This window comes from Plecotus auritus (assembly GCF_963455305.1).
Source record: "Plecotus auritus genome assembly, chromosome: 9".
Taxonomy (NCBI): Eukaryota; Metazoa; Chordata; class Mammalia; order Chiroptera; family Vespertilionidae; genus Plecotus; species Plecotus auritus.
The window spans coordinates 71,253,063-71,274,868 of record NC_137783.1 but is presented as its reverse complement, the minus strand read 5'-3'; the positions used below and the strand labels follow the sequence as shown (position 1 = coordinate 71,274,868).

At 45.4% G+C, this 21,806-nt stretch overlaps 1 protein-coding gene across 5 annotated transcripts in view; it reads right to left on the bottom strand.

The window, feature by feature from the left end:
- Positions 1-21,806, bottom strand: part of SIK3 (SIK family kinase 3) — a 290,306-nt gene that overhangs the window by 45,338 nt on the left and 223,162 nt on the right. For all 5 annotated transcript variants that reach the window (XM_080688523.1, XM_080688524.1, XM_080688521.1 and 2 more), the window contains exons 5-6: positions 10,482-10,606; positions 9,309-9,432 (exon numbers count right to left, since the gene is read on the bottom strand). In XM_080688523.1, the coding sequence (XP_080544649.1) occupies positions 9,309-9,432; positions 10,482-10,606 (249 nt within the window). The remainder of the gene's footprint in view (positions 1-9,308; positions 9,433-10,481; positions 10,607-21,806) is intronic.

Sequence of the window (21,806 nt, the reverse complement as noted above, 5' to 3'; positions counted from 1 at the left end):
ATCTTTTCTATAAGTTTACAGCCTTTTTCTTATACATACAGTTATGCTACTCCAAGAATGTGGCAGGCTTTTTAAATTTAAATTATATTTTCCACTAGTAGCTTGGGAATTACTTTAGTGCTGATTTGTATCCTGTCACTTTTGCTCATGTTCCAATATAAATGACCAAAATGAAGAGTGCTTGCCAAAACCGGTTTGGCTCAGTGGATAGAGCGTCGGCCTGTGGACTGAAAGGTCCCAGGTTCGATTCCGGTCAAGGGCATGTAACTTGGTTGCGGGCACATCCCCAGTAGGGGGTGTGCAAGAGGCAGCTGATCGATGTTTCTCTCTCATCGATGTTTCTAACTCTCTATCCCTCTTCCTTCCTCTCTGTAAAAAATCAATAAAAAATATATTTTAAAAAAAACAAACAAAAAACAAAAAACAAAATGAAGAGTGCTTGAAGGGTAAACTATAGCCACAGTTTTGGTCTCTGAAATTGTGTAAAGCAGAAATTCACTTCCTTCCCTACTCTCCGTGGCCTGGGCTCTGGGTGCTGTTGGTGTAACTGGTGTCTCATCATGTGAGGTCCAGCTGCACCTTAAACTTGCACAAGGATTGAAACGAAGAGTGTGGGTGCGACTAAAACGTGTTAAAGACACAGCAGTCCCTTGTGTAAAGAGCTCTAACAGAATGTTTCGAAATGTTAAATGTGTCTGAGGCCACTGGAGAGCTTGGGCCCAGGAATACTCCCTGGGGCTTGTCCTGGGCTTGTCTCCTCCTCTGGGCCTGTGGGCCTATGTGTTATGCTGCCCCAAACGCACATTTTATTCAAGTGCAATAATATGAGCTATACCTTTTTTGGATTTCTGGCCTGTTTTATTTCCTTTATATAAATGTGATTTTTCTGAAGTTAATTTTAAACACTATTCTAGTCTGTTCTTCATCTGTACTATTACTTTTAAGTAAAATTAAGTGCTAATGACTGAAAAGAAAAGGAATAATCCAGCTGTAGATGGACAAAATGTCTATTCCAAGACTCTTTTGTTAATTGGAATAACTTGGCAGGTGTGTATTTATTGAGAATTAAATTATAATCCAAGACAGACAGTTTCTTAAGCCAGACTGCCAGGATTCAAATCTCAGCTCTGCCAATGTTCTTGTCTATCAGATCACAAGAGCAGCCTACTTCATAGGGTTATTTTGGATATTAAGTAAGTTAATGCAACAGTTCTCTACGAAGTGTTCAATGAATGTGAGCTATTGCCCAAATCTCTGGAGTCCTTCCACTCAGAATTTCTTCCTTTTCTCTATTTTCCTCTATAAGGTAGGAGACACTTTGCTTGAAAGGGGTAATAATAAATAGGGCAGTACCAGTATTTACCCACTGGTTTTCTATTATATAAGGTAAAATCATGGAGCTGGTCAGGGGAGGCCTGCTTACCTCTGACCTACATAGATCTAGCCTCTTTGCTGACATCGTTTGTGATTTCTGCATTCGTTGACAAGAAAGCACCACACAGATTTTCTCCTGCAGTACAGTATGCCTCAGAAAGGAATGAGAGAAATGCTTTGAGGACTCTGAGCCCCTTAGTAGAAGGAGACTGGTGGGTGAGCTGCTTTAATCTCCTGTCCCACTTCCTCTAAACAAAATGCTTTTAGCCAGGCAAGATGCTTCAAGGTTCTCGATGAGTAAGCCAATCAGGGCCCAGTTGTCCAAGTCTAAGTAGAAGATTTTGGCAGGAGATGCAAAGCACAGTCTCCATCAGAAGCATCTGTAAGTCTGGACCTTCCATTCCCAGTGATAAAGTGCTGTGCAGTATTACAATTCATTAAGTCACAATGAAGTCTAGTCAATAAGGACTCAAAAACATTGTCCCGTGAGAGATCTCTATGTGCTCACTGTCACTGCAGTTTTTTTTTCACTGTAAATTAATTTTCCTTCAGTTAAATAAATGACTGATCTTACTACATTTGCTAGCAGTATGATGGTGAATAAGAGAAAGTAGGCTTTAAGAAGTAGGCCTCCATTAGTTTTTAAAAATATATTAGGAGTGAATAAGTCTGGTGCTCAAAAAAATGTAAGTTGTTGGCTTTCCTCAGTGGGAGGGGACAGAGAAAGCATCTGCTACCACATAGCCAGGCCACCTCTCATCTTCAGCAACAGCTCAATCAAAACAAGTTCCAGCTTTTACTCCTTCTATTATTCAGGCTCAGTGTTGTACCTGAATACTTTCTGGGATGCTCTGAGAAATTTAATCCAAAAACACTAGTCAAGTAAAATACATTTATAGTAGATCAAAAAGAAAGTCTATCGTAGATCAAAACCTTTTTAGAACTAGAATTCACTTGACCTGGTCATTTACATACCACCTACACAACAAATGCACATAAAACCAATTAATAATTCAGATAATCAGTGAGTCACCTAACTCTTTGATAATAATAAACCACTGGGGTCTGGTGTAAAAGTCTATAGGTAATTGATGATGATGCAGTTTGTCATTAAAAAATATTTACTGAATGTTTATACTACACCAGGCACCATTGGGTTTATGGAAGATGATGTGTGAAACACAGTTTTGATGTAAAGGAGTGAAATTCTAGGGAGTGACATTTTACTTAACTATAAAACTAGGTGGTTTAAAGTCAATTCAGCCTTGAGTAAGTCCTCTTTGAAATTTATAGCATCATCATTCCAGTGCAAGTCTTTGGCATATGTCAGGATGCCCAAGAAGGGAAGCTTGTATCAAACAAAGAAGAACCAGGCATAGAGATACCCACTAAGTGTGAGGGTACTTCATTCCATACATCACTGACAATAAAGAGACGCTTAGAATTCTTGAACTATGTCCATTTGTACTGCATGGCCTCCTACACAGCTGTAGAGACTCTGGAATTCAACTCGCTAGAAGAAGCTAGACTCTGGGGGCCTTCCCCACATTGCCTCCCAAATGCTAACTTAGAAAATGATACCACCTCTGCTGGAGTTCCTATATTCTTTTGGCAGAAAAATAGGTCAACTCAGCTCAAGTCTGTGACAACAGCCTAAGAGAGAAAACGGTTCTGTTCTTTGGTACATTCTTCCTCTACACGACCTCCTGTAGTGCAGGGACAGTGGGCTACAGGCTCCACCCAAAGAATGGCCTCCAGGTCTAGTGAAGGGCAACTGGGCCCCAAAACTATAAGTGTTTACAGAAAGGAAAGACTCGGTTTCCTTCATCTGAACCTGAAACTTTATGTATAGGATGTCTACGCTAAGAAAAGACTAAACCACCTTATAAATCCATTTTCTCCCAGGCCTTATCCCTGAGACAGCATTCTCCGGTGGGCCTTTGGGATTGAGGCAAGGCTGAGCACTGGGATATCCTTGAGGGCAGAAGAGATCAGACTGGTAACATAGCATCATCTGCTCACTTCCTAGACTGGGTTGTTTCTCATTTTCTGTACTTAATTTTATAAAAATTATCCAACTTAAGGAATTACTTGTCTGGGATTAAAAAATGACCACGTTTAGGATAATTATGTTGGTGTTCTCTGAGTTTTTAAATTTCATGTTAACTTGGATCATATTACAAATATTCTTTCTAAGTAGTTAAATGCAACAGAGTTTATTTCTAAGCACTAACAGCCAATGTGGTTGGCAGTATGGTTAGTTATTCGGCCAGCACTCACAACCTGAAGCCAGCTCTAGTGAGGCTCGAGTAAACACCTACCATGGTGCCAAGGTGGGGGGAGGTAAGGGTCACGCCGCTCACAGGGGACCCTGAGGACGCTGGGAAGCAGAGGAGGGCTGCTCATCTTGTCCTTCCTACTGCACTGTGGTGAAAGTGGGGCATCCACGGAAATGAGTGCTGACTTAACCATTTATTACTGTGGCTTTAGCAAGTAAACTGATTTTTTTAAACGTCAGTTTCTTAAACTTCACTGGCAAAACGATAAAATAGGTGTCAATGCCAATTCCATAGTACAGTTATAATAGTTCAAATTAGATCAAGTATAGGAAATACTGTGTAAATTCTAAAGCCATACAGAAATGTTATTAGTATTATTATTTGAATACAAGTGTACACTCTGGAGGGGTTTTAGTAGTTAGCATTTTAACAAACCTAATCATTTAACACATATTTTGTCCTAAGCCCTGGGTATACAGCACTGAACAAAACCAAAGTTGTATTACCATCAGGAGACAGTGGAAATGGGGTGTGGGGACACATAAATCAATAATGCCAGATGGTGGAAAGTGCTATGAAAAAATAAAGTTGAGAGATGGGAAAGGGTGATGGGGCTGTCAGGAAAGGCCTCTGTAAGGGGACACCTAACCGGAAACCTCAAGTGAGGTAAGGAGGCCAGCCATGCAAATATTTGAGAGAACAGGAGTGTGTGTGCTGGACAGGGAGGCCTGTGTGGGTGGAACTCAGAACCCAAGGTGAAGAGCAGTAGAAAACGAGTTTAAGGGTTAGGAGGGGTATAGGGTGATCACAGTTGTGCCTTGTAGGCCATAATGACAACAACTATTTGAATTTTATTCTAAGTGTAAATGAAAGCCCCTAGAGGTTTAAAGCCGGGTTCCATTTACTCACAGTCTAGAGAAAATAAGGAAGATATATAATGAAAGAAGTAATACAATAAAAAGCTTGCTAAGTCCCATGATAAAGGTCCAGAGACCCAAAGAATGGTAGAAATGATCTAGATTTATTTCTATCACATCTAATTCTCATTCTAGAATACAAGGGTGGATGGGGTGGTGGGGTGGGGTGTGGGAGGGAACCAGAAGGAAATTAGGGTGACTAGATGTAGAATGGGAGTTAGACTAAAGAAACAGATAGGAGCCAGATCATAAAGACATTTCTCTGCCATTGTTCTTTAAAACAGCAGTCATGAGGTCAACTTAGTAAGTTATAATCAGCATTTCTAATGTAACAGAATAATATATATACTGTACATAGTAAAGGCAAATTTTGCTTTGTAAAAAACCTTTTTTTTCTATTGTGGATGTGTGTGAATGGGAGGGAGTCTTAGCTCAGAGTATAAAAAGTAGTTTTCACTGTGGTGACGATAAAAAGTTTGAGAGTTAGCACTCTAGTTGCTATAACAAGTAAACTTCAGCCTAAAGGCAATGATAAACCACTGACAAAGTGAAGCTGGAAAGGGACATGATCAGGTGTGTGTGTGTGTGTGTGTGTGTGTGTGTGGCTTTATTTTTCATGCTTTGCAAAGATTACTCACGCAGCAGTGTGGAGATCAGATGAGAGAGGGGCAAAACTGCAGCCATGAATCCATTTATTGGCGACAACTGAATCTAGGCAAGGGCTACCACAGAAGTTGCTATCGGAACGGAGGGTTGGATCTATAGGATTTGGTTATACTAGGTTGGCGATGGCGGTGATGAGAGAGGAGAAATCAAGGCTAGTTTCTGCCTTCATCTGATGGTGATGCCATTCACTAAATTAGAGAACACAGAATAGAGAAATTTGGAGGACAGGGGGAGTTAAATTCCGTTTTGAAAATGTTTCCGTTGCCCTAGCTGGTTTGGCCCAGTGGATACAGTGTGGCCCTCCAACTGAAGGGTCCTGGGTTCAATTCCAGTCAAGGGCACATAACTCAGTTGCAGGCTCACTCTCCACCCCTATGGGAGGCAACCAATTGATGTGTCTCTCTCACATTGATGTTTCTCTCTCTGTGTCTCCTCCCCTCCCTTCTACTCTCTCTAAAAATCAATGAGAAAATATCCTTGGGTGAGGATGAACAACAACAACAAAAGAACAAAAATATTTCCATGGATGTGAATTAGAGGCATAAAAGTGACACTAATCACAGCAGCAACTAGTTAGATACACAGCCCTTCGTCCTGGAGGAGAGGCCAGGGCCAGAGAGCTGACTGCGCACTATTTGGAGACTGAACATCCATCCCAGAGATCTCTGCGGCCATGGCAGTATGACGGATCAGAAAGATGATCAAAGAAGGGAAGCGTTAAAGGATGAACAGAGAACGAGGAATCTGGAGAGAAGACTGAGAAGGTGCACCCAGAAAGTGGAGAGCATGGTGTCAAAGTAGCAACAAGAAAAAAGGTGTTTCAAAAGTAAAGAGTGACTCAACAATAAGAAAACAAAGAATTCAATTAAAAAGTAGGCAGAACACTTGGACAGACATATCACCAAATAAGATGTCTATATATATAAAAGGCTAATATGCAAAGTGTTCCCTTGGGAATTTGACTGGGAACTCGATCACTCTCTATGACATGCACTGACCACCAGGGGGTAGCGTGGAACATGGTGGGCAACCAGCAGTGGTGGCAGGGTGCTGAGGAAGCAAGGAAAGGAGGAGGCAGGGAAGCAAGGGGGGCAAGGGGAAGCAGGAATCGCACAGTGGCAGCGCACAGGTGGCAAGAGAAGGAAGAGGTGGGGAGGCGGGGAACCTGATCAGCCCTGATCACCAGCCAGGCCTAGGGACCCTACCATGCACGAATTTCATGCACTGGGCCTCTAGTATAGATGATAAATGTGCACGTAAAACTGCTCATCATCATACATCACTAGAGAATTGCAAAATACAATAAAATACTACCACATATCTATTAAAATATCAAAAATTGAAAGCACTGATAACATCAAATTCTGGTGAGAATGTGGAACAGCAGGCCCTCTCCTTCACTGCTGGTGGGAGTGTTGCTTTCTCAGTGAAGGGGTTCCCTGGCTGTACTTTCTAAAATAATCTACCGCTTCTGTTCCTAACCTCCTTCCCTATTTACCTTTCTCAAAGCACTTATCATTATCTGACATACTATTTATAAGTCATTAGCTCTAAGGAACACAGTCAGTTACTCTAAAATGTAATTTCCATGTGCCTCTATTTTGTCCAACCCAAATGGATGTACACTCTGTATGTTATTCCTTAAAATGAAGTCATAATTAAGCAAAACTAAGTAGATTGCTTACTGCATTGTCGTTAAAATGTTATTTTCTTATGTGCATATTAATGGTGGTTAAAAAAAACCTAGATTTTGGATATCTGGTATCTCTTTTCAGTGTTAAATTTTTCTAAGAGCTACTTATTCTACTAATCACTCATTTACTTATTTATTTGTTTTTAAATATATTTTATTGATTTTTTACAGAGAGGAAGAGAGAGAGATAGAGAGTTATAAACACTGATCAGCTGCCTCCTGCATACCTCCTACTGGGGATGTACCCGCAACCAAGGTACATGCCCTTGACCGGAATCAAACCTGGGACCCTTGAGTCCGTAGGTGATGCTCTATCCACTGAGCCAAACCTGTTAGGGCCTAACCACTCATTTAACAAAAAAAAAATACTTATAGTTAATACTTTACACAGGAGGCCAAAACATACAATGGGGTGAAGATAGCCTATTCAATAAATGGTGCTGGGAAAATTGTACAGATATGTCCAAAAAATGAAACTAGACCACCTCTTTACACCACACACAAGAATAAAGACAAAATGGATTAAAGACTTAAATGTTAGACTCAAAACCATAAAAATCCTAAAAGAAAACATTGGCAGTAAAATATCAGACATCTATCGTAGCAATATTTTTTGTGATATATCTCCTCAAGCAAGGAAAACAAAAGGAAAATAAACTAATGGAACTAAATCAAACTAAAAAGTTTTTGCACATCAAAGCAAACCATCAACCCACTGAATGGGAGAATATATTCACTAATGATATATCTGATAAAAGGTTAACATCCAAAATTTATAAGAAACTTACAAAATTAGAAACAAAAAAAACCCAATAAATTAAAAAATAAGCAAAGGACCTAAATAGACACTTCTCCAAAGAGGACATACAGATAGCCAAGAGACATATGAAAAAAGTAGAGGCCCAGTGCATGACATTTGTGCACTGTGGGGGAGGGTCCCTCAGCCTGGCCTGCGCCCTCTTGCAGTGTGGGACCCCTTGGGGGATGTCTGACTGATGGCTTAGGCCCACTCCCTGGAGGAAGCGGGCCTAAGCTGTCAGTTGGACATCCTTAGCGCTGCCGCAGAGGCGGGAGAGGCTCATGCCACTGCTGAGGCACTCACCAGCCATCAGCCCGGCTTCTGGCTGAGCAGTGCTCCCCCTGTGGGAGCACACTGACCACCAGGGGGCAGCTCCTGAATTGAGCATCTGCCCCCTAGTGGTCAGTGTGCACCATAGCGACTGATCATTGGTCGATTTGCATATTAGGATTTTATTACATAGGATGCTCAAAGTTACCGAGCATCAGAGAGATGCAAATTAAAACGACAATAAGTTATCACCTCACACCTGTCAGAATGGCTACCATCAGCAAATCAACAAATAATGAGTGCTGGCGAGGATGTGGAGAAGAGGAAACCCTAGTATACTACTGGTGGGAATGCAGACTGGTGCAGCCATTATAAAAAACAGTACGGAGTTTCCTCAAAAAATTAAATATGGCACTGCCATTTGACCCAGTGATCCCACTTCTAGGAATATATCCTAAGAGACCCAAAGCACCAATCAGAAAGAATGTATGCACCCCTATGTTCATAGCAGCACAATTTACCATAGCTAAGATCTGGAAATAGCCCAACTGCCCATTAGTAGAAGAGTGGATTAAAAAGCTGTGGTACATTTACACCACGGAATACTATGCAGCAGTAAGAAAGAAGGGTCTCTTACCCTTTGAGACAGCATGGAGGGACCTGGAGAGTATCATGCTAAGCGAAATAATTCAGTCAGAGAAAGACAAGTATTACATGATCTCACTCATATGTGGAATCTAATTAGCAAAATAAACTGATGGAGTAGATCTAGAGACATGGAAGCATGGAACAGTGTGGAACCTCGGAGGGAAGGCAGGGGAGGGAGGGTGGGTGAGAACTAATCAACCAAAGACCTTGTATTAATATATACATAACCCATGGACACACACAACACACAACTGGGTGGTGAAGGTCTGGGGCGGAGGGTGGGGCTGCCTGCAGGAGGTCAATGGGGGAAAAAGGGGGACATATGTAATACTTTTAACAACAAAGATTCAAAAAATAAATTAATTAAATTAGATTTAAGAATAAACATAAATAAAGCTCAGAAGATTTAGTAATTTGCCACATAACACTAGTTGCTATATGCAGAGCCCAAAGTCAAACTCAGACCAACTTAGCAGGGCTCTCCAATGCTGAAGCCTGCACACGGCTCCTTCCCAACCTTCCCTCCAGAGGGACCGATTCAGCAAACTGGAGCTAAGAAATGTTGTTAAATGGGCCCTTTATGCTCCATCACTCAATTCCTAGGATAACATGTCTAACTTTCCATGAAACCAGTCATAGCTGTGTGTTGGCAACACCCTTACCTGTGGACATAAAAAATGGGATGCGGAACTTCCCACTCAACACTCGGGCACGCAGATTCTGCAGTGTGCTCCCATCAAACGGCAGGGCACCACACACAAGCACATAGAGGACGACTCCAAGGCTCTGCATCCCAAACAGAGAGTGCATGCAATTAATTGCATGAGAGGAAATAAAGAGGCAATTATAGCATTTGTCTGAAGAATATGTGAGTCATGCACAAGATAATAGAACAAACTTCTTCTTCCTTTTTTTATTTATGAGAAATAATATGGGGCATTGTCAAGGCCAATCATCTTTAGAATCGTTAACATTCTTCTTTGCTTCCAGACATTAGTTTGGGATGTGCAGGAGCAATCTAGAATTGCTCTCAGTATTCATCCTCTAGGAAGACAGCAAGTAGCAACAACAGAAAGAATCTGTTCTTGACAAGGGCATCCACCCAATTGCCCTTGGTTTTTTCTTTTTGCACAGGCAAAGCGGGAGTTTGAAATCTGTGGCTCAATCCCTAAGACAACTGCTGGGGAAAAGATTGCATAAAGAACTGGGAATTCAGCCCTGGCTGGTTTGGCTCAGTGGATAGAGCACTGGACTGCGGACTGAAGGGTCCTGGGTTCAATTCTGGTCAAGGGCACATGCCCAGATTGTGAGCTTGATTCCCAGTAGTGGGGTGCAGGAGGCAGCTGATCAATGATTCTCTCATCATTGATGTTTCTATCTCCCTCTCCCTCTCCCTTCCTCTCTGAAATCAATAAAATTATATATATATATATATATGTATTTTTTAAAATATATTTTATTGATTTTTTATAGAGGAAGGGAGAGGGAGAAAGAGCCAGAAACATCGATGAGAGAGAAACATCCATCAGCTGCATCCTGCACACCCCCTACTGAGGATGTGCCCGCAACCAAGGTACATGCCCTTGACCAGAATCAAACCTGGGACCCTTGAATCCGCAGGCTGATGTTCTACCCACTGAGCCAAACCGGTTAGGGCAATAAAATTATATATTTTTAAAAATAAATAATTCTAAAAAAAAAAAGAACTGGGAATTCAAAGAGAGGTGAGCAAGATCTGAATTCTCATGCAACATTTTGTGTCTCCTGGGATGAAAACAGATGTCATCAGTCCAGGGTAATTAATGTTATGGGCATAAGAGAAGGCAGTCACATACCCAGATGTCCACTTTGGGCCCATCGTACTCCTTTCCTTCAAAGAGTTCAGGTGCAGCATAGGGAGGACTACCACACCAGGTCTTCAGCAGCTGCCCAGGAGTGAAAAGGTTACTGAAGCCAAAATCTAGAAAGGCAAATGAACATAACTCATGTTATCTTAACCTAGCAAACACTAGCTTCTAGTCACTGGAATAAAGGTTCTGAGTCCTTAAGTTTGAATATTCAGTGTGAAAAGAGAACATTCAGAAATTATATAACCAGGCACTTAATCTTAAAATAACAGAGCTATAGATGAGCTGGAATGCAAAAGCTATCTGGGTAAACTAACAGTATCATTGGTTTATGTCAGAAAAATAAGCACTGTTCCCTTCGAAAGCCTAGGCTCAGTGAGGCAAGTATACTTGATCCTCTAAGGACGAAAATGAAATTGGATAATGATCGATGATAAGACCACATGACAACCATAAATACATATAAGCCTACTCAACTGGACCCAAAATGTCCTATTATTTTTACTTCCCACGTCAAATACATTTAGACACTGACTTTAAAAATCAGACAAAGTGGCATTATTATTATTGCTAGAGGCCCGGTGCACAAAATTCATGCACGGGGAGGGGGGTGGTTCCCTCATCCCGGTCTGCACCCTTTCCAATACGGGACCCCTTGGGGGATGTCCGACTGCCTCTCAGAATCCGGGACCACTGGCTCCTAACCACTCGCCTGCCTGCCTGCATGCATGATCCCGCTAACCACCTCTGCCTGCTTGCCTAATCGCCCCTAATTGTTCCCCTGCTGGCCTGATCGCCTCTAACTGCCTTTACCTCGCCCCACACCCGGGACTGAGGATTTCCTCCTCCAGCTGGTCACAGGCACCCAGGACCTGGGCCGGCTGAAGCCGCAGGGGACCGTGGGGCAGGCAGCTTGTCCCTCTCCCAGGCCAGGCCACAGGGACAGGCGCAGGCGCAGCCACTGGCACCTGGGACCGCGGGGCGTGTGGCTTGGCCCTCTCCCGGGGCGCAGGCGCAGCCGCTGGCACCCAGGACCATGGAGCGGGCGACTTGTCCCTCTCCCAGGCCGCAGTCCCAGGCACTGGGGCCGGGACCACGAGGCTTGTCCCTCTCCTGGGCCGCAGCCTGGTTGGTCCCTATTCCTTTCTTGTGAGCTCATTTGTGCCTGGCTAGTCCCCATTCCTCTCTCCCAAATGTTGAGTGTCCGAGCAGTTACGAGGTGAGGGTGTGACGATGAGAGGGCGTGATGACCATTTGCATATTAGCTCTTTACTAGTGGCCCGGTACATGAAATTCATGCACATTAAAAGGGAATTAATTAGAGGAAATGTTTTAATATTGCTATCTGCTCTTTCTCTATAATAGAAGTGTCAGAGATAAAAGAAAATTAATAAATTTATATGAAAATCTCCCTCCTGGCAGAGTCTGGGGCATGCTGCGGGACCCAGAGTCAAGTCTTCACTCACCCGCATGCGCCTCAAAATCGCGCAAGACCTAGACCCGGACAGCCCGACCCCCGCCAAGTACCGCCGGGGGGGGGGGGGGTGCGCAGCCTCAGGTCCTCCATCAAGCCCCGCCAGGCAGGCGGTGCAGCCTCAGAACCCCCGACCTGGTGCTGGGGCAGGGGGCGTGGCCACAGGTCCCCCGGTTCCAGCATGGGGGGCCCGGACTCAGGTCCCCTGGCCCCAGTGCTGGGGTGGGGGTGTGGCCTAAGGTCCCCCAGCCCGGCCTCAGGTCCCCCAGCCCTGGGGCGGGGGCGTGGCCTCAGGTCCCCAGTCCCCAGCATGAGGGCACGATGGTGTGACAACCATTTGCATATTAGCTCTTTATTATATAGGATTATATAGAACTGGAGGCTCGGTGCATGAAATTCGTGCACGGGGGTTGGGGGTCCCTCAGACTGGCCTGCACCCTCTCCAATCCAGGACCCCTTGGGGGATGTCCGACTGCCTCTTGCAATCCAGGACCACTGACTCCTTACCACTCGCCTGCCTGCCTGATCTCCCCTAACCCCTCTGCCTGCCTGCCTGATCTTCCATAACCACCTCTACCTCCCTGCTGATCCCCCCCTAACCACCTCTGCCTGCCTGCCTGATTGCCCCTAACTGCTCTCCTACTGGCATGATCACCCCTAACTGCCTCTGCCTCACCCCGCACCCAGGACCCAGGATTCCCTCTCTGGCCGGTCACAGGCACTTGGGACCCAGGCTTCCCTCCCTCTGGCTGGCTGCAGGCACCCAGAACCTAGGCCAGCTTTGCCCAGGCCAGCCACAGCCGCAGGAGACCAGGGGCAGATGGCTTCGCCTGGACCACAGCTGCAGGCACCTGGAACCACTGGGCGGGCGGCTTGTCCCTCTCCCGGGCCACAGCCTGGCTGGTCCCCATTCCTCTCTCACGAGCTCATTTGTGCCTGGCTGGCCCCCATTCCTCTCTCGTGAGCTCATTTGTGCCTGGCTGGTCCCCATTCCTCTCTCCCCAGTGTTGAGTGTCTGAGCTGTTACAGTATGACGGCATGAGGGCGTGATAACCATTTGCATATTAGCTCTTTATTATATAGGACTAGAGGACTGGTGCATGAAATTCATGAATGGGGAGGTGTCCCCTCATTCCAGCCTGCATCCTTTCCAATCCGGGACCCCTTGGGGGATGTCTGACTGCCAGTTTAGGCCCGATCCCCTAAACCAGCAGTTGGACAACTCTCTCACAATCCTGGACCGCTGGCTCTAATTGTTCACTTGCCTGCCTGCCTGCCTGGTCGCCCCTAACTCCCCCCCTGCCATCCTGGTTGCCCCCAACTTCCCCCCTCTACTGGCCTGGTCGCCCCTAACTGACCCCCCCCCCCCCCCCCACTGCTGGCCTGGTCGCCTGCAACTTTACCCCCTGCCAGCCTGGTCGCCCCACGCAGCCTACTGTTCAGTCATTTGATAGTCCCTCACTAAACCCCTGCCGGCCTGGTTACTGCACACAGCCTATTGTTCAGTTGTTTAGTCATCCCTCACTAACCCCCCTGCCAGCCTGGTCGCCCCACGCAGCCTGCTAGTTCAGTCGTTTTGTTGTCCTTCACTAACCCCCCTGCTGGCCTGGTTGCCCCACGCAGCCTGCTTGTTTAGCCGTTTGGTTGTCCCTCACTAAGCCCCCTGCCGGCCTGTTCACCCCATACAGCCTGTTTTTTCAGTCATTTGGTTGTCCTTCACTAACCCCTGCCGGCCTGGTGGTAGGCAGCCATCTTGTGAGGGCGTGAGGGTCAATTTGCATATTACCTCTTCATTATATAGGATTATTAAAGCCGTTTATTCAAAATAAAGAATATGCAACTTGTTTATAAACTAGAGGCTTAGTGAACGAAATTTGTGCATGGGTAGGGTCCTCTAGGCCTGGCCGGTGATCAGGGCCAATCGGGGCCTTCTGGCTGCCCGCCAGGGTCTCCCTTCCCCAGCTGCTGGCTGCCAGTCAGGGCTTTCCTTAATTCTGCACCGCCCCCTGGTGGTCAGCGCACATCATAGTGAGCAATCGAACTCCTGGTCTCCTGGCCGAACTCCTAAGGGGACATTTTGCATATTAGCCTTTTATATATGTAGATTGAACAAAAAATGGTTACATTTTAGCTTCACTTCCCTCCTTCTTTTCTCCACCTCTCACTGTTCAAAGAGAGAGGAGAGCCCTAGCCAATTTGGCTCAGTGGATAGAGGGTTGGCCTGCGGACTGAAGGGTTCTGGGTTCGATTCTGGTGAAGGGCACATGCCTGGGTTGTGGGCTCGATCTCCAGTAGAGGACATGCAGGAGGCAGACAATCAGTGATTCTCTATCATCATTGAGCAAGAAGGTAACGATATGATTTGTGTAACATTCTCTCTCACCCTCTCCATTCCTCTCTGAAATCAACTATATATAGTTATTACCAAACAAATGAGAGTAGGAACTATGGTATCAGAAGAGTTAACCCTGAGAACAAATGTTGAGCTGGGACAGAGTCAGCACCTGCCTCTTGAGATAGAGCTCACCTTCTGTAGGCGGGAGAAAGAAGAAAACCAGACAGCAAAGAGGATGGGGTTGTTAATGAGAGTAAAACTCATCCAACTCACCATTTTCCAAAATCAAGCCTGCTCTTCCAGTGATGGAAGGGCACTGTCATTTAAGGTCCTTCACCATCCAATTCCACCTTACCTTTCCCACTTCTCCCTGGTCATTCTAGTATTAATAGCCTACTTATATCCTGTGTTCATGTGCCTTACTTTTGCTATTTCCTTTCTGGGCCTGGCCTTTTTCTTTCCTTTCCACATTTGAAATATCACTCTGTTTCAAGGCCCAGTCAAGTATTACTTCCTGTATGAAGCCTTAGCTGACGTCCACCACAAATACCATGCCAATGGCTTCCTCCTCTGTGCCTCCACGTCCTTTGTTTATACCTCTACATCCCTTATATCACACTTAGTTATATTATTGTGTTTATTCCCTTGAAGAGTCAGTAAGTGGGAGAGATATATTTCCATTTGTCCTAACCTCCACAGTGTTTTCATACACAGCAGGGACTCAAGAAAGGGCCACTAAACTGAACTGTAATAAAGTCACTGGGCCAATCCTCTCATCACCACCTCATACTGATAATGGCAGCTGGCCAGCTAGGAGCCACTGCCTCCTCGCGATCCCTCCTAAGGTTCTAAAATTAACAGAATGATACAAGGGGGTAGAGGTGAGGGCCATTATTAGAATCCCATTCTAGTTACTTCTTTGAGAAATCAAATGCTCTCATTCCTCAATGGAAAATAAATGTCTCTTTGGTTAAAAGGAGGCCAAGCAATGCATTAAAACCAGTTGACTTTAAATTTTCCTAATAAGTAACTGAAAATATACAGGAAATTTCTCACTTGAATCACAAATGCTCTATGTGTAGATAATAACCTTTCACACTGCTGGGCAGGGGAGGCACAAAGTTAATGTCATGAGCTTGTTTATTATATCTACCAAACAGGAAATCTTTGCAAAGGAGGTGATATCAAAGGGAACTATCTTCAGCTATGGCTACAGGCTAAGATTGTCATTAGGTGTTTATATGAGAAATGAGTGCACAAGAATGAATGATATGATTACACCCTGACAATTAGAGAGGCCACATCTAAGGAAGCACCTGCTTCCACAGTATGTCATAGACAACATGTCATAGTCTATATATATAGACTAGAGGCCCAGTGCATGAAATTCGTGCACGGGGGCGAGGGGAATACCTCACCCTGGCCTGCACCCTCTCCAATCCAAGACCCCTCAGGGGATGTCTGACTACCTCTCACAATCGGGGACTGCTGGCTTCTAAATGCTCGCCTGCCTGCCTGCCTGGTCACACCTAACTGCTCCCCTACTGGCCTGATCGCCCCTAACCACCTCTGCCTTGCCCTGCACCCGGGACCCAGGATTCCCTCCTCCGACCGGTCGCAGGCACCCGGGACCTGGGCTTCCCTCCCTCTGGCTGGCTGCAGGCACCCAGGACCCGGGCCGGCTTCGCCTGGGCCAGCCACAGTTGCAGGGGACCGTGGGCAGGTGGCTTTGTCCGGGCTGCAGCTGCAGGTGCCCAGGACCACAGGGTGGGTGGCTTGTCCCTCTCCCGGGCCACAGGCGCAGGTGCAGGCGCAGCTGCTGACTCCTGGGACTGCAGGGCAGCCGGCTTGTTCCTCTCCTGGGCTGCAGCCCCAGGCACTGACGCCCGGGACTGCAGGCAGCTTGTTCCTCTCCCGGGCCGCAGGGCAGCCAGCTTGTCCCTCATCCGGGCCGCAGCCTGGCTGGTCCCCATTCCTCCCTCGCGAGCTCATTTGTGCCTGGCTGGTCCCCATTCCTCTCTCCCCAGTGTTGAGTGTCTGAGCTGTTATGGCATGACAGTGTGAGGGTGTGACAACCATTTGCATATTAGCTCTTTATTATATAGGACTAGAGGCCTGGTGCACAAAATTCGTGCATGGGGGGGATCCCTCAGCCTGGCTTGCACCCTCTCACAATCCGGGACCGCTGGCTCCTAACTGCCTCTGCCTGCCTGCCTGATCGCCCCTAACCACTTGCCTGCCTGCCTGATTGCCCGTAACTGCTCACCTGCCTGCCTGATCGCCCCTAACTGCCTCTGCCTCAGCCCCCACACCAGAGACCCAGGTTTCCTTCCTCCGGCCAGCTGCAGGCAACTGGGACCCGGGCTTCCCTCCCTCTGGCCAGCCACAGGCACCCGGGACCCGGGCCGGCTTCGCCCGGGCCAGCTGCAGGCACCTGGGACCCCAGAGAGCGCTGCCCGGGCAGGCACCCGGGACCCCTGGCTTTGTCAGGAAGGACGTCCAGAATGACATCCAGAGGATGTCTGGTCGATTCGGTCTAATTAGTATATTACCCTTTTATTAGTATAGATTGCATACCAAGCAAAAATCTTCTAGTCCTGTACAGGGGTCTCCTACAGTTATTTCAAGTATTGTTCTTACTCCTTAGAGAGTATTATGCTAAGTGAAATAGTCAAAGAAAAACAAATACCATATGATTTCAATTACATGTGAAATCTAAAGAATAAATGAACAAAACAAACTCAGAGAACAGACTGACACTGCCAGAGGGGAGGGCGTTTAGGGGGCTGATTGAAAAAGGTGAAGGGATTGATAAATACAGATTGGTAGTTACAATATAGTCATGAGGATGTAAAGTACAGCACAGGGAATATAGTCAGTAATATTGCCAAGTGGGGCTTGAAACACTGAGGGGGTCACTTGGTGAAGTATATGATTGTTTAACCACTATGCTATACACTTGAAACTAATACAAAATAATATTGAATGTAAACTGTAATTAAAAATAAAATAAAATATCCTGGTGGGCAGCTCAGTTGGTTGGAATGTCCTCCTGATATGCCAAGGTCTGGTCAGAGCACACACAAGAATCAACCAGTGAATGCATAAATGAGTAGAACAACAAATTGATGTTTCTCTCTCTTCCCCCTTGCTCCTACATCCTCTTCCTCCCTCCCTTTCTCTCTCTAAAATAAATAAAAATTAAAAAACAAAAAAAGAAATAGACATGAGGATGTAGGTATAGGATAGGGAATATAGTCAATTATATTGTAACTAATGGCCCAGTGCATAAAATTCGTGCACATTAAAAGGGAATTAATTAGAGGAAATATTTTAATATTGCTATTTGCCCTTTCTCTATAATGGAAGTGTCAGAGATGAAAGAAAATTAGTAACATATATATGAAAATCTCCCTCCTGGCAGTCTGGGGCCTGCTGTGGCACCCCGAGTCATGTTCCTGCATGCCTCAAAATCGTGCGAGACACAGACTGGGCCAGCCCTGCAGAGCAGGGGCTGCAACCTCAGGTCCCCTGGCCTGGCACGGGGCAGGGGGTGCAGCCACAGGTCTCTCATCAAGCCCCACTGGGCGGGGGGCACAGCCTCAGGTCCCCTGGCCTGGCCTCAGGTCCCCTGGCCCCAGCATGAGGGCGTGAGGGTGCAACAACCATTTGCATATTAGCTCTTTATTATATGGGATAGCTACCTGTGGTGTCAGATGGGTACTAGACTGATGAAGTTATATAAATGTCTAGTCATATGTTTTACACCTGAAACTAATATAATATTGTGTCAACTATAAATGAAAAATAAATTTTAGAAGAGAAAAAAATCACCAATATAGGATAAAATAAGTACATTATGACATATCTACTTGATATGCAATCATTAAAAATGATTATATGGAGAAGCATGAGGAAACATCTGATATAAAGGATAAAAACTGCACATAAAATTATATATACACTGACTATAATTATGGAAAAATACATAAAGAACAAAAGAAATGCACTCAAAATGATAAGTTTTGGATGTGGGACTCCAGTTTAAATATTTAAAAATCTTTATTGTTTAAATTTCCTACAATATGCTTATATTATTCTATAATTATAAAGACTTTAAAATATCATCTTAAATAAAAAATAAAATATTGAATAGTTTCTGAAAATTCTCAGGTAGAAAATGCCTGAAAAGCTACTTTATATCCCTTACTTTTATTTACTGGCAACAGGAAAGATTTATAACCTACAGCTTCAGCATTAAAATGATGAATATTCTAAAGTTACAGAAGAACAGGGAGAAACAACAGAAGAAACTGGTTAAGATGGGTACTCGACAGAAGCCACTGGGTGGAGTCGTTCTCACCATGTGGCCTATGGTCATTTATTTCTCCACTTACTAATGGCTCCTAACATAATTTGTTAATTTTTTTCCAACCCCCAAACACCCTGGTTGGTTGGTTAGCATTTGTCTGCAGGCTGAAACGTATCTTAGATCCCTTTCCCTTAATACACAGCAGCAGACCCTAATTTGAACCACGTGTCTTTCTCCCAGGGATGGTTTAAATACCAGAGCTTTACTATCAATTTTAAGACTTGAAATTCTTTGTTCTAGGCAAGATCAGAAGCCCAGGGCTATACAGAGTAGTGACATTGTATCCCTGAAAGTAAGTATATCATCAACTGGGTACGTGCTTGTGGTCAGGGAAAAGAGGGAAGAACGGGTGGCACTAATTTAAAAATCAGTACAACTGCAACAAGAAATTTTCTTTTTTGGCCCACCACTTCATGATACCCTGGACTTCTTTTCTGGCTGACCAAGGAGCAATCCAAAACAGATGGAAACAGATTAGGCAGAACCTGCAGCCAGTTCCAATGTTCACAGTCACTGTTAAGGTCATATAGTACAGCTACAACTGACGGTCAGTCCCTCCAACAGTAATCTGAGCTTCACTTCATTGTTATAAGTAAACAGCTTGTAAGTAGGGGCAGAAAGAAAAAGTGAAGTGGGAAAATACTTATTTATCCTATCTAATAAAAGAGTAATATGCAAATTAACCATCACTCCGCTACACTCACAAGCCACGCCCACCAGCCAATCAAGAGCGGGTATGCAAATTAACCCAACCAAGATGGCTGTGGCCACGGAGCGAGCAGGAAGTTTGGGTTTCTCCGGCAATGGAGGAAGCCAAGCTTTCCACACACCCTGGCGTGCCCAGGCCTCCACTCAAGGCTACAAAGTTTCAATTATAGAAGATAAATAAATCCCAACAAAAATGGCTGCGGATTTTGCCCTTTATAATAATGCTTTCGCAATTATAGAAGATAAATAAATCCCAACAAAAATGGCTACAGAGCAAGAATGAGGTTTGGCTCCGCTCAAGGCTACAAAGTTTCAATTATAGAAGATAAATAAATCCCAAATACCAGGGCCTCCGCTTGGGTCGCCGGGGGGCGTGGCCGGCCTGCAAACCACCACAGGCCCCTCACCCAGGCCGCCCCACGCCCTAAGGGAACCCCCACCCTGATCCAGAACAGCTTTCAGGGCAAACCAGCAGGCCCCTACCCATGCACCAGGTCTCTATTCCTATCTAATAAAAGAGTAATATGCAAATTGACCATCACTCCAGCACACAAGATAGCTGCCCCCATGTGGACACAAGACGGCCGCCACAAGATGGCCAGCAGGGGAGGGCAGTTGGGAGGGATCAGGCCTGCAAGGGAGGACAGTTATGGGTGATCAGGCCAGCAGGGGAGGGCAGTTGGGAGGGACCAGGCCTGCAAGGGAGGGCAGTTGGGGGCGATCAAGCCTGCAGGGGAGGGCAGTTAGGGGGGGGGGACCCAGGCCTGCAGGGGAGAGCAGTTAGGGGTGACCAGGCCTGCAGGGGAGGGCAGTTAGGGGTGACCAGGCTGGCAGGGGGGCAGTTAGGCATCAATCAGGCTGGCAGGGGAGTGGTTAGGGGGTTATCAGGCTGGCAGGCAGAAGCGGTTAAGGGCAATCAGGAAGGCAGGCAGGTGAGCAGATGGGAGCCAGCAGTCCTGGATTGTGAGAGGGATCCCAGATTGGAGAGGGTGCAGGCTGGGCTGAGGGACACACACCCCCATGCATGAATTTCATGCACCAGGCCTCTAGTCCTAAATAAGCAACCTCACCAGGAACCACTGTGACAAGATCCTTCACATTTTAAAATCTGAAAATTTCTGAGGACTCATAACCCCAATACTGCACTTGCAATTAGAGACAAATACCAAATATAGAAATAATTTTGGTGCTTGGTTAATTTCTCAATGGACTAAGGCAGGGGGTGGAGGGGTACAAGCTGTCATGTAATGGTGCCAAGTGGAACTTGAAATGACTCAAAAAAAAAACACACACAAATATCAGCACCCATGTAAGAACACTATATAAATAGGACTTAAACTGTTACTTACAGGGACTGTTAAAATGGAACATGACACATAGGAACTAATCTTCCTTTTTCTATACAACACAACTTAGTCTGGAAATCATGTGACACAAAAACTTTATTTGGAATTGAACAAAACAAGAGTCTACTGTGTGGGTTTCAAAATAACACTTGTGATGAAGGATGAGTTTCAAAGTTCCCAGGAGTCATTTATTATTCACTCTTAAAAATGAGTACTGGGAAGTCCTCTGTTTAGCAATCACTCCAACCCCTGGCTGAACTTCCTGACAGGGAGCTAATAGAGAAGTAATGCCAAAAACCACCAACTCACAGCCTGAGCATTTATACAAAGGAGAAAATTCCTTATGGGGAAAAAGATCAAGTAATCAGCATACTGAGGGGTGGTTGGTTTAGTTTAAGAAACCAGATTGGAGAAGGGGAGAGGGCAATATTCATGAGATTGAAAGAATACATCTACCGTTTTGGAAAGGTATGTGGAAAAGTGCTACACTGCTATTGTGTTGCAGCTGCTGCTTATACACCATGATGGGCTGCTCCACATCTGTCACTTAATCTTAGCCACCTCCTGACCCTCTCCAGTCCCGGAGCACCATATATCTAATGGTATGATCACTATCTCTGTAGAAATAAAAGTTTAAAAACCAAAGTCAGGCCAGCATTACATTGGCATTTTCAATTTCAATGAAAGATGTCTTTTTCCCAAAGCTGTAAAGTACTTGAGCAGTTAGGATCACTGAACTCAGCTATTTTTAAATGAGGTAGTAAACCAATCTCTTCCACTCTATTATAGACTAGAGGCCCGTTGCGGGCCTAAGCCGCAGTCTGGCCTCCCTCTGCTGGAAGCAACCAGGCTGATCAGGGGAAGGCGCCACCCCCATCACCCCACTGCTGCTGCCAGTGCTGGCCGAGGCAGCCGCCAAGGTGTTTTCATCAACACGGACTCCAGTCCCTTCACCACGAAAAAATGACAACTTTCTTTAGGCCAGGGGTCCTCAAACTTTTTAAACAGGGGGCCAGTTCACTGTCCCTCAGACTGTTGGGAGGGCCGGACTATAGTTTAAAAAAGCAACTATGAACAA